Raw genomic sequence first — 12989 nt, forward strand, 5'->3', positions numbered from 1 at the left:
GGGCAGCCTGGTTTGCTTTGTCCTCCCCTAGAGGGGGAGCAAGGTCCCTCCCAGCGCCAGCTGCCGCTGCCCACATGGACAGGGGTGGGGCTGAGGGCAGGGGTGGAAAAAGTGCCCCAAACTCACGTGGCTAAAAGTACAGTTGCTGGTGTGTGTGTGTGTGTGTGTGGGAGGGTGGGGGGGGGTACTTAAGTACAAGTTGCTGGTGCCCCCTGGAAAACTACTTGAGTAAAAACACACACCTCGCATCTTGATTGCACTCAAGTATCCAGAACTGAGAGCAGCTGTACTTTTACTCAAGTAACGTTCAGGGTACTTCTTCTACCTTTGGCTGAGGGAGCTGAAATTCAAGGCTTTTAACCCTGCAGAACTGCCAAACTCTTCCAGGGCCCTTTTCGGAGCTCCTAGCTCTGGATCTCTGCCTGGAAACGGCCCGCAAGTGGGAACAGCCGGGCGCCAGGGGCACCTGTCTGAAAGCTACGCAGTTCAACTCCATTTCCAACTCAGCCTGTGTCTACACCCCTTTCCGGTTCCCATGTGGTGACCGTGGGGACAAATGCAGTGCCTGGGCTGAGAATTTCTGGGGGGATATTTATAGCTGGCTCGTCTCCGTGACCAGCAGCCACGCTGCAGGCTGCACTGGCTGCACGCTAGCTGAAGGTGTAAAGTGTGAGCGCCACTGCTGAGTTTGGGGGACCCCCTCTATGGTTCTGACACAGGCTCACAGCTCCGACAGGCAGCCTCGGTGTGAACAGGGCGACCTGCTCTTTGCTGACGCCTGCGTCCCATGCACTATCCAAATGCCCCAGGAAGACTAAGCCTATCACACCCCTTTCTGCTGAACTCAGGGCCCTCGAGCAATGCATTTTAAAGACAATAAATAACGCATCACCTGGACGTTTCCCTGCTCACAGTTCTCTGTGTACAGAGCAGCTTTCATCGAGGCCCTTTGCAAACTCCAAAAGAGCTTTTCAGAACCTCTGAAACGCAGCCACCTCTGGGGCAGTGTGTGGCAGCTGGCGACCAGTTGCACAGCAATGCTGCAGAAGAGCAAGTGAAGGAGACCTCTGATTGACAGCGCAAGCAGAGGTCTAGGTAGCCTGATATTGCTGCACTTCGGCCAGGACACCAGGGTTAAAACACACCAACTGTGTGAAAAGCTCTTGTACTTCGGTTTGGTGCCTAGTTGACACACTGAGCTGCCTCCTTGTGACAGCTGTGGCTGGGAGGCTTGGGGTGAGGGGTTAAGGCAATCTGTGAGCTACTGGCTTCAGGGGCTGGGTGGGGTGGCTGCTGCACCCGGAACAATGAAGAGCAGAGCCATCTTCCCAGGCTGCAACTGACCTTGGCCCCTGGAGCTGGATTCTGCTGATAATTCGCCAGAAGCTGCTAAGAAACTGCAGAGAGTGGCGAGGCAGCTGCCGGGGAGGAAGGAAAATGCCTCCGCATGGGCAGAGAAACACAAAACGAAACTAGCGCGCCTGACTGTGTTGCTCCATCGCACCTGGAGGGACAGCCAGCCTGGGCAGGGGGGCGGCAGAGGACAGCCCAGGAGGAACGTGGGCAAATGCAGGTGTGGGGACGGACTCGCAGGCAGCGGGGGAATGGATGGCTCCGCGATGGGCTGTTCCCCTGACCCCGCTGCCCTGATCTCTGCTTTATTCGGTCTCTGTCTCCCTGGTTCTCCCTGCCCTGCCCCATTCCTGGCCTGCTCTCGCCTTTCCACCTGGCTGGGGAGCTCTCCTGGTAAGGCTGCTGGTGACTGGCTGCCTCAGAACTGCAAAATGAGCTCTGGTGGCTGGAGTCTGTCTACTTCCCCTTTGCCAAGCAGCTCCCCAGTGCCTTCCTGCCCTTGCTCAAAGAGGCTTGCGACACACGCCGTGAGGAGTGCGAAGCTTTTGCAAGACTTCAGATTCCTGCTGGGGATGTACATGCCAGCACCCACACGTGGCACAAACCCTGCCGAGCCAGGGCTCCTGTCCATCGCCCCATGGCCAGGGTGCTAACCCCTGCCGAGCCAGGACTCCTGTCCATCGCCCCATGGCCAGCGTGCTAACCCCTGCCGAGCCAGGGCTCCTGTTCATCGCCCCATGGCCAGGGTGCTAACCCCTGCCGAGCCAGGGCTCCTGTCCATCGCCCCATGGCCAGGGTGCTAACCCCTGCCGAGCCAGGGCTCCTGTCCATCGCCCCATGGCCAGGGTGCTAACCCCTGCCGAGCCAGGGCTCCTGTCCATCGCCCCATGGCCAGGGTGCTAACCCCTGCCGAGCCACGGGTGCAGTCCATCACCTCATGCATGCCAGGTCCTTCGCAGCCAGTCACTGTGACTGTCTGCCGCTGTTCCCCGTTCCTGGCTCTGTGTCCCATCCACAGGCCCTCCTGATGTCAGCCTGCTGGGCTCCAACCTGCTCCTCTGGCCCAGATCACTGTGGGAGGCCAGCAGCCAGGGCAGAAATCAGCCGCTGCGGCCCCTTGACGCGGGGAAGACAAGAAGGGAGTCAGATTGTGGCCCGTGCTTGTGGGGGGTGGAGGACCCAGGGCCATGACCCTGGCATGAGAAGACCCACCAGGTTATTCCGCCAGAATCTGCCACAGTCAGAATTTCCCACCAGGTCAGCAGCTGCCGCCTCAACTTCTCTCTACTCAGCGCTGAGCCTGGCAGTTCCGGCCCTGCCGCGAACGGCTCGCTCAGCTCAGCCAGGAAGGGAGGAGGATGTGGCAACACCACCCTTGGGCTCCCCAGCCACGCTGATCCCCCGCCGCCTGCAGAATATCCTGCATGTTGCAAGAGATGGGCTCCGCCGGCTCGCAGAGGCCAGCCGAGACTGGCAGAAAGACCCCAGGTGGAGCCCGCCCATGGGCTAGGCTGGGTGCTGCACCAAGGGCCCTGCTTCTGGGAGCTGGGCCAAGGAAGTGCCTGACAGCCACTCATTCCAGCCCATCCCACCGGCCAGACCCCTGCCCTGGGATGCGGAGCGCGCGGCACCCCAGGATCAGCTGCCACCTGCTAGGAAGAGCCTGAGTTTGATTCAGCTCCGGGAAGTTATGTAGGATCCGGTTGGCAAAGGCTGGGCGTAGGGAGTGTCACCCCATTCAAAATCAGGGTCGTGCCAGGACAATACACCAAGCAGGGCTCATGCGGGACAGGGCCCCTTGAGACTGGATGGACTCGGCAGTGCTGCAGCGCCCCCTGCTGGTCCTGGGCAGAGCTGCAGCGCCTGACAGTTCTCCCTGCAACACCTCAATACACAACCCAGGCCCGTCACCCAGCAGCCTGTCTGGGACGCTACATCATCCCTGACTGTCACCCCAAAACACCCTTGCTCTGCCCAGGCTCTTGCTGGGCAACCCCCAGCTCAGCAGAGCCTCTGAGGCTGTTGCCCTGCATACAAGACCTTCCAGGCTGCTTCTCTCGGCTCCTAGCCCCAGCACCTGGTCCTTGCTGAAATCTCAGCTTCGCTTCCCAACTCCCGCCTCGGGTCAGGAATCAGCACGAAAACTCTTGACACTGTCAGGCCGAGGCTGCTGGCCACGGGCAGGGCGGAGACCCATCTGGCAGCCAGGGCACATTGCCGCTGCATAAACAGACCTGCTGGGTGCTGATTACTCCCAGTACTGCGCTGGCGGGAGATTCCAGACACCCCACCGCTAGGCGCAAGCCAAAGCCTGGCCCATTTATTGCAGATACATTTGTTAATCTGAGAGGAAGACAGGTAAGGAGCCGCCCCCCTCCCCGTGTCACAGCGCCACCTCCTGACCCGCCACGAGAGCAGCAGCCAGCTAATGCCCACGGATCATTGCTGGAGGTGAGGAGCAGGAGCGAGGCTGGTTCTTAGCACAGGAGACCGGCTGTCAGAAAATCCAGATTTGAACCCTGGCTGGGGGACCTTGGGCAAGTGGCTCCATGTCCCTGAGCTGTAGTGTCCGTCTCTGCTGAGCGGGGCCAATGAGACCGTTCTGCAGTAATCCCCCAAGATACGCGCATTCGAAATTCGTGTGTCTCACATTTATGTGACAGAGCGGCTGTGTGTGTGGGGGTGGGCGAGATTCCACAGCCCCGTGGCTGTAAGTCAGATGGGCACCAGAGGCAGCTGCGGGGTCCCTGGCTGTGGGGCGGGGGTCCCCCGCAACCCCATGGCTGGGAAGTGGCTGGGCTCCCAGTGCTGCTTGCAGGAGCCAGGAAACTGACCAGCCATGAGCTGGTCAGTTTCCCAGGTTCTGCAAGTGGCAGAGAGACAGGAACCAATCAGCAGCCTGGTTCCCTTCTCCCCGCCTCTTGTGGGACCCAGGAAACTGACAAGCTCATGAGGTCAATTTCCTGGGTTCCGCCAGCACAGGGGAGCTGGGAACCAGGCTACTTCTTGGTTCCCATCTATCCTGGGCTTGCAGGAGTCAGGAAACTGATCAGCTCATGGCTTGTCAGCTTCCTGGTTCCCACAAGGAGTGGGGAGGTGGTAACCAAGTGGCAGTCTGGCTCCCAGCTCCCCTGCGCTGGCGGGACCCAGGAAATTGACTTCATGAGCTAGTCAGTTTCCCAGGTCCTGCAGGCAGCCGGGAGACTGGAACCAGACTGCCCCCTGGTTCCTGGCTTCCTGGCTCCTGCAAGCTCAGGGGAGCTGAGAACCAGGCTGCAGGCTGGTTCCCATCTCCCCTCGACTTGAGTGAAAATTTGAGTTATGCAGAGGTTGCAGGAATGCAACTCCCACATAACTGAAGGGTTTACTGTACCTCCAAAGGGAGCCGTGAGGCTGGAGATGTCCTGGTGGAGAGGGTGGAACAGGAGAAACGGTTAAGCAACTCGCACAGCTGGCAAGGCCAGCTTCCCCAGGCCTGCACCATTTCCCAGAGTGGGAGAGGAAGTCATCTCCATGACAGCGAGTCCCCTGCTTGCCGGCCAGCAGCGCACTCAGCCAGGCCATCCAGAGCAGCGCCCGTGGTTGACTGCAACACGCCGAGCGCAGCACGCTCCCCAGCTGGTGCGGCTGCCAATGCTCCCCAGGGCTGAGTCAGGTGTGACCGACCGCCCCCAGGTCTGACCAAGTCCCCACAGGGTTCGCACTCTGCCCAAGGGAGGAGCAGAGCGCTGGGTCTCTAACAGGAGGAACTGAAATTAAATCTTTGTATGTCACATCTAGCAAGGCCCGAAGTGCACCCGTCTAAGCTGCCAGCAACATGCTGCTGGGAAGGGCACTGCAGGACCAAGATGCTCCTGGACCGTGAGCACAGCAGGGCCCGGAGCCTGGCCAAGGGCACTTTGCCTGGCTCCATTTGCACAAAGATCCGAGCGTCGGCTCATGGGGCTCGCAGTCGCTCACACGCGCACAGAAAATACGCAAGGTGAGCTCAGGTTCAAGCACTGCCAAGGAGAGGCCTCTTCAGCAGCCCTAGTGTGTGCCCGAGGGTACGGCCACTTGGGAAGCTAATGCCAAAGGCTCCATTAGTAGGACTGGAGAAGGACAATTACAAAGGCAGAGCTGGGATCTGAGGAGTAGTCCTGAGTTCTTCCCTCTAGGAGGGAGCCAGGGGTATAGAAGAGAGGGGTAGCTGAGGCGCAAGGCAGAAGGACCTGGTGTGGAGTAAGGAACACCACGCGAGAGCCAGCTGGCAGACGCAGCCATCATCCTCACTGACACTGGCAGAGCAGCACAAACCTCCTCTCACTGAGTTTCCTAACCTTCTCGGAAGGCCCCAGTGAAACGGACGAGTGGTGACTTGGCAGATTTGGGTTTCACAATGCAGGCTGTGGAGGAGCAGCCCTGCCAGGTGGGAGCAGAGCTCTGCAGGCCTGGTTAACACCAGGCTCACCGTGGTTAGAGCAGGGTAGTGCCCAGAGGAGGTGCTACCCGAGGACACCAAAGTTAGCAACCAATTGGTGGAAACGAAGGCTCCGGGTGGACACGCTCTGAGCCTGGGCATTCCATCCCACCCTTCTATCACCTACAGTCCCCAACTCAAGCCCCTGCAATGAATTATTAAAGACCTACAACCTATCCTTAATCAGGATGCCACACTCCAGAAGGCCCTAGGTGACATGCCAACATGTTCTTTCCTACAGACAACCTCCCGACCTTACGAGGATTCTCACCAACAGCCACAATCTATACGCCAGGAATACCAGTCCTGGAACCTTTCCTCACAACAAAGCCCACTGCCAGCTTTGTCCACATGTCTTCTCCGGAAATACCATCACTGGACCTAACCAGGTTATTCACAGAATCATGGGCACATTCTCATGTTCCTCAGCTAACATCATACATGCCATCATGTGCCAACAATGCCCAGATGCTTTGTACATTGAACAGACTTCTAACTGCCTTAGACAAAGAGTTAACGGGCACAAAACAGACATAAAAACACTCCAGATCCACAAACCGGTTAATCAACGTTTTAATGGAATGGGGCATTCTGTTAATGGCTTAAAGAATTTGTGTGTTATTGAACAAAAAATTTTCACACCACTATTCAAAGGGAGACAGCCAAGCTGTCTTTTATACTCAAATTTGTCACATTCACACATGGTTTGAACCGGGATGGGAATTTTCTGAGTCACCACAGGGGCTCGTTTGCATACTTGGCTTAATCTAATTCTTGACCTCCCACCACCCTTTATACCCTCTACTCTCTGATTTGCTCACCTTGATCATTTTTTTCTGATTTGTCCTCCTTGATTACTGTTTTTGGTTCTCTGTGCCTTAAATATTGAGTCTGTTCTGGTCTGGCTATGGTCTGAAGTAGTGGGTCTGTCCCATGAAAGCTCACCTAATAAATTATTTTGTTAGTTTTTAAAGTGCTACTTGACTGCTTTTTGTTTTGATAGTGTGTATACTAGCACGGCTCCCTCTCTGTTACTACATAAAACTGTCAGTAACTCTCTCCAGTGCTTCGTAAGCTCTTTGTTGCCACCTTGAGCAGGAAAAAAGAAGCATATTCTCAGCTTCTGCAACCATCCACTCTCACACACACCCCAGAGCGACTCAAATCCCTCTCTCTTCCTTCCCAGCGTAGGGGGTTCCCTCCGAGCCTACAGAGACCTTGCTCTCACTGGTGGGTTTCACCCCAGAAGCAAACAGCTTGTGCCAGGGCTGATTTGTCAGCATGCTACAATTGGATGCCTTTGCCTCAATGCACGTGTGTCCCCTCACAGTTAGATGTTCTAACCCGCTTTGCCAACGCTCCCGATGCGTGACGGACATGCGAGGACCAGACACGAAAAGAGCAGCCATATGCCCAAAAGCGCCAGAGCAGTTTTGATCTGATGTCTGCCCAAGGGAAACAAAGTCAAAGCCTACCAGCCAGCGGGGCCAGGGTGGAAATCACCAAAGGAGCTGATTCTTGAACTCTTACTCTGTTTTCTGCAGCACCTGCCCTTGGCAAGCCCCGGCGCACCGGGGAAACAAGGAAGGGTTTGCTTCATGCCACTTTTCCTGAGTAAGCGCTGGGCAGGTGGGGCTGCCGGAGACAGCGGGGTGTCTCTGAATCTCCCCCTAGGAGCCGACGCAGGAGATTCCCTATCGTGGAGTAAACGACCCCCAGGACGGGGCTTCTGCCCCTTCCTGTGGGAGATGATTCAACCCCTAGTAAGTCCTGAGGTTACAGACCACCTCCCTCTTGTCACTGTTCCCAGCTCTGCACAGCCTTACACACACGGAGTCCCAGCCTTCCCTGGGAACCACCTGCAGGATCGCACCTGCTTCGGGGCAACCTCTTCCCCCTTCGGGACTTGTCGGCACCTCAGACAGACAGAAGGCTCTTAACACGGTGCACAACACCAGTGGTTTAGTACCCGCAGGGGTGCGCTGCCAACGTCAGCAAAGTCGACAGCATTTTATAGCGCAGACCTGAGCCTTTGTCAGCTTCCCTGCTAGGTGAAAACCGCCAGCCCGCCAGCCCCAGGGTGTCCACTTTGCAGCTCTACAGCAAGCTTCTCCCTGCAGTCAGCATGCCTCAGGCCTGACCTGGAGGGAGAGGTTGTATTCCTGGGCATGGCTCCTTGTTCCTCACCCTGCCTCCAAGGCTGCCAATGACTAGGCAACCCATGAACAGGATTTTGGGGGTAAGGGTTCTGCCCTGTGGGCACCTGAGGAAGAAGGGAAACAGGTGGAGGACAGCAGGAGCTGGGGGCACTGAGATCCAGAAAGATCTGGGAACGCCCAAAGGCTTAGTCGAAAAAAAAAAGAGCCTTGTATTCAGCGTGTAAAACCTGGAGCCCACTGGCCAGCGAACACCGCTCAGCTAGTGCTTCAGAACCTGCCTTCGCCCCTGCACTATGCAAACACCTAACGCATGGCTCGCAGGGCACTCAGTTATCAGTGGGTTGGAAACCAGCCACCCTCCTCTCTCCAGAGCAGGGAGCAGCAGCCTACCCAGCGCACGGGGCTGAGAGTCAGGAGTCCTGCGTTCAATTGCTGACCTCCTGTGTGAGAGAGGCGTCACTTACCCCCTCTGTGCCTCGGTTTATTGCCAGAGGAAATGGGTCTAACCCCCTTGGCAGGGGTACAGTGGCAGACCACAGTGCTGAAATTTTGGAGGAAACGTTTACAGCTGTGCGAAGTAGGACCAGGTAGAAAACTCACACTGGCTAATCCTGCCCTCTGCTGGCACATATCGATAGCCAATTCCTTTCCAGTTTGCTTGCAAGACCAAGCACCTGACCAAGTGGGTTTTACTCATGAAAGCTTCCGCCCCAAAACCAGCAGTCCTGTGGCACCTTAGAGCCTTACAACTGTATTAGGTCGTGAGCTTTGGTGGGTAGAGCCCAGTTCTAAAAGAATGGAGAGGTAAAACAGAATCCAGGGTTTAAACAACCAAAGGAGGGGGGACCATTTACCAAATCAGTTCGTCTCCCAGGTGCCAGGGGGCTCCTCGGTGTTTTCGCAAGTCCAGACTAATGCAGCTCCCCCTCTGAGACTTGCATGACCAGGTGTTTTCATTCATCCACAAAACATGAGCTCCAGAGAGCAAGGCAACCACAAAACCAGAGTCCACGTTCTAAGGCAGGTGCTCCACAGGCCCAGCGTGCAGGGCAGGGTTCAGCAACCCCCGGCACAGGTGCCAAAAGTGGCACAGGAGCCAATTTTCATCGGCACATGAGGCAGGAACTCAGACCTAGCCCAGCCTCCCCTATGCAGCTCGGAGCCTGCTCAAAGCCAGGCCACCCGTGGGTTATCAAAAGACCAGCCAACGCTACCTAGCGCTGCCGAACCGGTAACGTTCTGCAGAGTCAGTTGTTTATTAACCAAGCTGTTGTCAGTAGGACTAGTAGTGACTATAAAAAGTCTCGCCGGCCCTCCAACTGCCCATGGAGGTCAGCACTCTGCCTCGGAAAGGTTGCTGACTTCTGGTGCACGGTCAGGGTGACCCAGCGGCTGTTTGCAACTCTAACCCCAGAACACGATTTAAGGGAAGCAAATGGAAAACCAAAGCCTTCAGATCTGCCCAGGTGCAGATAAATGCTCCGCTTGTTTCTGCGCACTGGCCTGTCATGCGCTTTTCAGGGAGCGCCTTTCCTCTCGATCTGGTTCACCCTCTGAAGTCACTGCGACCTCCCGCCCCCTCACGGCACTTCCACGCTCGCAAGAGACAGGCGACGAGCCCTCCCCCGCAGCCCGCCGAAAGCAGAGCGGTGAGAGTAGAGAAGGGAAGGTTACTGTACCTCGGGACTTACTGTGTGTTTCTTAGTCATACGCCACAGAACGCAAGTCAGGAGCATGTGACCCAGGGCCGAGGCGATGAAGACGATGAAGGCGTTTTCATGGATTGCTGCAACGACAAGACGACAGGTTTCCCGTTAACGCTGAGCGTGGGAATAAGCCAAAGGGAGCTGCTGGAGGGATGCTGGGAGGCTGTGGAAAGGCACATGACAAGGCCCTGCAGGGAGGCTGGAAGGAGCTGGGTCTGTCCTGCCTTGCGGTGACCCAGGACCCAAAGCTCCGGGGCTCTATTCTTGGTGCTGCCCCTAAGGAGCTGGAGAATCAGGGACCGGCCGTGCGAAATCAGTGCGAGCCATTCCCCACCCCAGGCGGCTCAGAGTAGTTAGGAGACACACCGGGGGCTTCAGCTACACTCCAGAGTCCGCAACCACTCAGCTGAGTGGCACCAATCCCTAAGCAAAGGGCGCGGGAGGGGACAGTGCTGCTTGGCAGGGCCACTTTGCCCCTCTGCATGGCAATGACAATGACTGAGGCACAGAACAGTTAGAGAGTCAGTAGCAGAACTAGGCAGACAACCTTGAACTCAGGGCTCCCAGCCCCTTGATCTAACCTCCAGAAGGACACAGAGCAGCCTAACCCTGAGCCCTTTGAGGAATGCTGCCAGTCTGAGCAGGGAAGCTGTGGCCATTTTCACCCCACTCAGCAAAGCCCCTGGATTCTGGGTGGGACATTTTAAACTAAGTGTGTTCAAACGAAGAAAAAAAACCCCACCTCTACCCCAAAACTCACCCACAAGCAGTGCCCGCAGCCTGGCACTTACCAGCAACCCTGCAACACCTGACGAATCTCTGGTTCCCGGGTAAAAGATGCCTGGCCAGGGGTAGGGGGCAATGAGCAGCAAATTCATCATGAAAATCGCCCCGGAGATCCCTTGCAGACACACTCAAATGAAACCTCTTACATTTCAGTGGAAACCAGGGAGCTGCTCAATGATGAGGGCAGCCCTGAAGGACTGGGGCTGGGAGAACGAGTTAGAACTTCGGCCCTTGTTCACAGTGCGCTACTGAGAAAGGCACAGTGGTCTTCAGAGGTGGCGAATGTGCAGCCCGGGGGGCTCTGCAACACAAGGCGACAGACTGGGCCCCGAGGGACTCTTAATGGGAGGGGTGAACTTGCAGGAAAACTTACCAGTGGCGCGTTAAGCAGTGCTGAAGCCTCAAGGAAGCAAAGGCACTTTGAGGCCCCAGAACCCACCTATGAATCACTGAACTCTGGGGCGTCCGACAGCCCCAGTGCCTAGACAAGGTTCTGACACACTAGGCTGCCCAGAGGCTCCTTGGTAAGTTGAGGAGGCTGTTCTCGGGGATAGGGAACAGCTCACATTTATGTGGCCAGTTTGCATCTGCTCCTGCTTGCCCTAGGATAACTGCATGTTAGAGAGCATCAGGGAGGGGAACGTGCTGACCCGTTCTCACTCCTTTACCCTTTAGCTCCCAACCACTTTCCCCACAAAGCTGGCAAATCCTCTGCTCGGCAGTTCAGGAACATGTCCACTTTGAAGGGTTAAACCAGCTTTCTCCCCATCCTTGGAAGAGCAGCAGTGTGAACAGAGCTAGCCTGGCACCGGGATGTGCTTAGGAGGTATGGTACTACAGGCTGAACTGCTCTCGGGACCTGACAGGCTGAACGAGAGAATTTGCAGGACTGTGGGAGGTCAATATTGTCTAGCAGCATTACTAACACTTCATCTTCTCTGCCCTGGGTGTTAATATCACCCCATTAGACTCTGACAATGGGCCACATCCCCGTCTGATCTGACTTGTTTTTATCTCTTTGATGCATACTGCTGATAATGGGCCATTTCCACCTTGCTGAATAGACCTTGTCAGCTCTGGCCCTCCCTTTTACTGGGACCCCACTCTTTAAATACCCCTCTGAAACCACCCCCCGACTCATGCATCTGACGAAGCAGGTCTCTGCCCACGAAAGCTTATGCTCCAAAATATCTGTTAGTCTATAAGGTGCCACAGGACTTCTTGTTGTTCTCGAAGATACAGACTAACACGACTACAGCTCTGATATTGGGCTCTTAGAAGACACTGAGGAGTAAATTACAGCTATGTAACAGCACAGAACATTGCGATCTGGCTGGTGGCTGTAAACAAACTTTATGGGACGGTGGAAAACTTGGCCACGCCCATGCTAAGTAATCATGATGGATTACAGATGCTGCCAGACAAGAGAGTTCCAGATTAGAGAGGTTTAACCTGTATTAAACTGGTGCCCCTGTGCCCGATGGCAGCTGGGAAAGAGGGGACGAGGATTTGTAGCAGTGTGATTTTATAATCTTCAGAAGTGCGCAAAGGAAATATTTTAAAGTATTTTAAACAAACGTCCTGTTGACTTACAAGGAAATTCGGGATGTGCCGGTACATACTTGGTGTTGGCAAATGCCTGTGCAATAGCTTCACAACCCTTTGAATGGCTCTTTCCCAGGTTCTGCTAATAGCTCTGGTGTGGTTTTCACTATGAAGTTAGATAGACTCTCTCTGGAAGCAGCAGAGCCATAGAATAGGGACAGGAAGAGGCAGGTGGTTGGACATCAAGCTCATATCCCCCTGTCTGATCTGACTTGTTTTTTCCTCTTTTGATATGTACTATTGACAACGGGCCATTTCCACCCTGCTGAATAGACCTTGTCAGCTCTGGCCCTCCCTTTTTCTGGGACCTCACTCTTTAAATACCCCTCTGAAACCACCCCCCGACTCATGCATCTGATGAAGCGGGTCTTTGCCCATGAAAACTTAACGCTCCAAAATATCTGTTAGTCTATAAGGTGCCACAAGACTTCTTGTTCTCAAAGCTACAGACTAACACGGCGACCTCTCTGATAGATATCAAGAACCAATGGTTCCCCAAACTTTTGGGTGCCCTATGCAGCTGAATATTCTGAGTATGGGTAAGGATGGCCCTGGCTTGACAAGCCCTTTACCCAGATATAGCAGTGCAAGCTTCCTCATCTGCATGGGGGTAACACACATCAAACCCAGCCTGGGAGGCACTCATAGGGTGGAGAGGGGCAGTCAGTTTCCAGGGTCTCTTTAGGCCCTGGCACTCGGCAGAGGCTTTCAGCAACCGGGCCAATTAACGCCTCATTTTGCAGGTGGTTTGTTACAAGGGTCCTTGCCCACAGTTCACTGCACGGAGATCCAACCAAGCCATTGAGACAGGCCACCTAACAGCCAGCAGGCAGTCAGGACTTTCAGTCCTGGAATCAGAGAACACTAAAACTGGAGGTGTCCCTCTAAGCCAGCGGTTCCCACAACCTTTTCCAGAGGGGG

General features: G+C 55.5%; 1 protein-coding gene across 2 annotated transcripts in view; it reads right to left on the minus strand.

The window, feature by feature from the left end:
* Positions 1–12989, minus strand: part of PGAP2 (post-GPI attachment to proteins 2) — a 35818-nt gene that overhangs the window by 10574 nt on the left and 12255 nt on the right. The window contains exon 4 of one of the 2 annotated variants that reach the window (XM_074980520.1): positions 9663–9757. In XM_074980520.1, coding sequence (XP_074836621.1) covers positions 9663–9757 — 95 coding nt within the window. Of the gene's footprint in view, positions 1–9650; positions 9758–12989 lie in introns of both variants that reach the window. The other variant, XM_074980511.1, reaches the window with a different exon arrangement.

Source organism: Carettochelys insculpta, chromosome 1 (assembly GCF_033958435.1).
Source record: "Carettochelys insculpta isolate YL-2023 chromosome 1, ASM3395843v1, whole genome shotgun sequence".
Taxonomy (NCBI): domain Eukaryota; kingdom Metazoa; phylum Chordata; order Testudines; family Carettochelyidae; genus Carettochelys; species Carettochelys insculpta.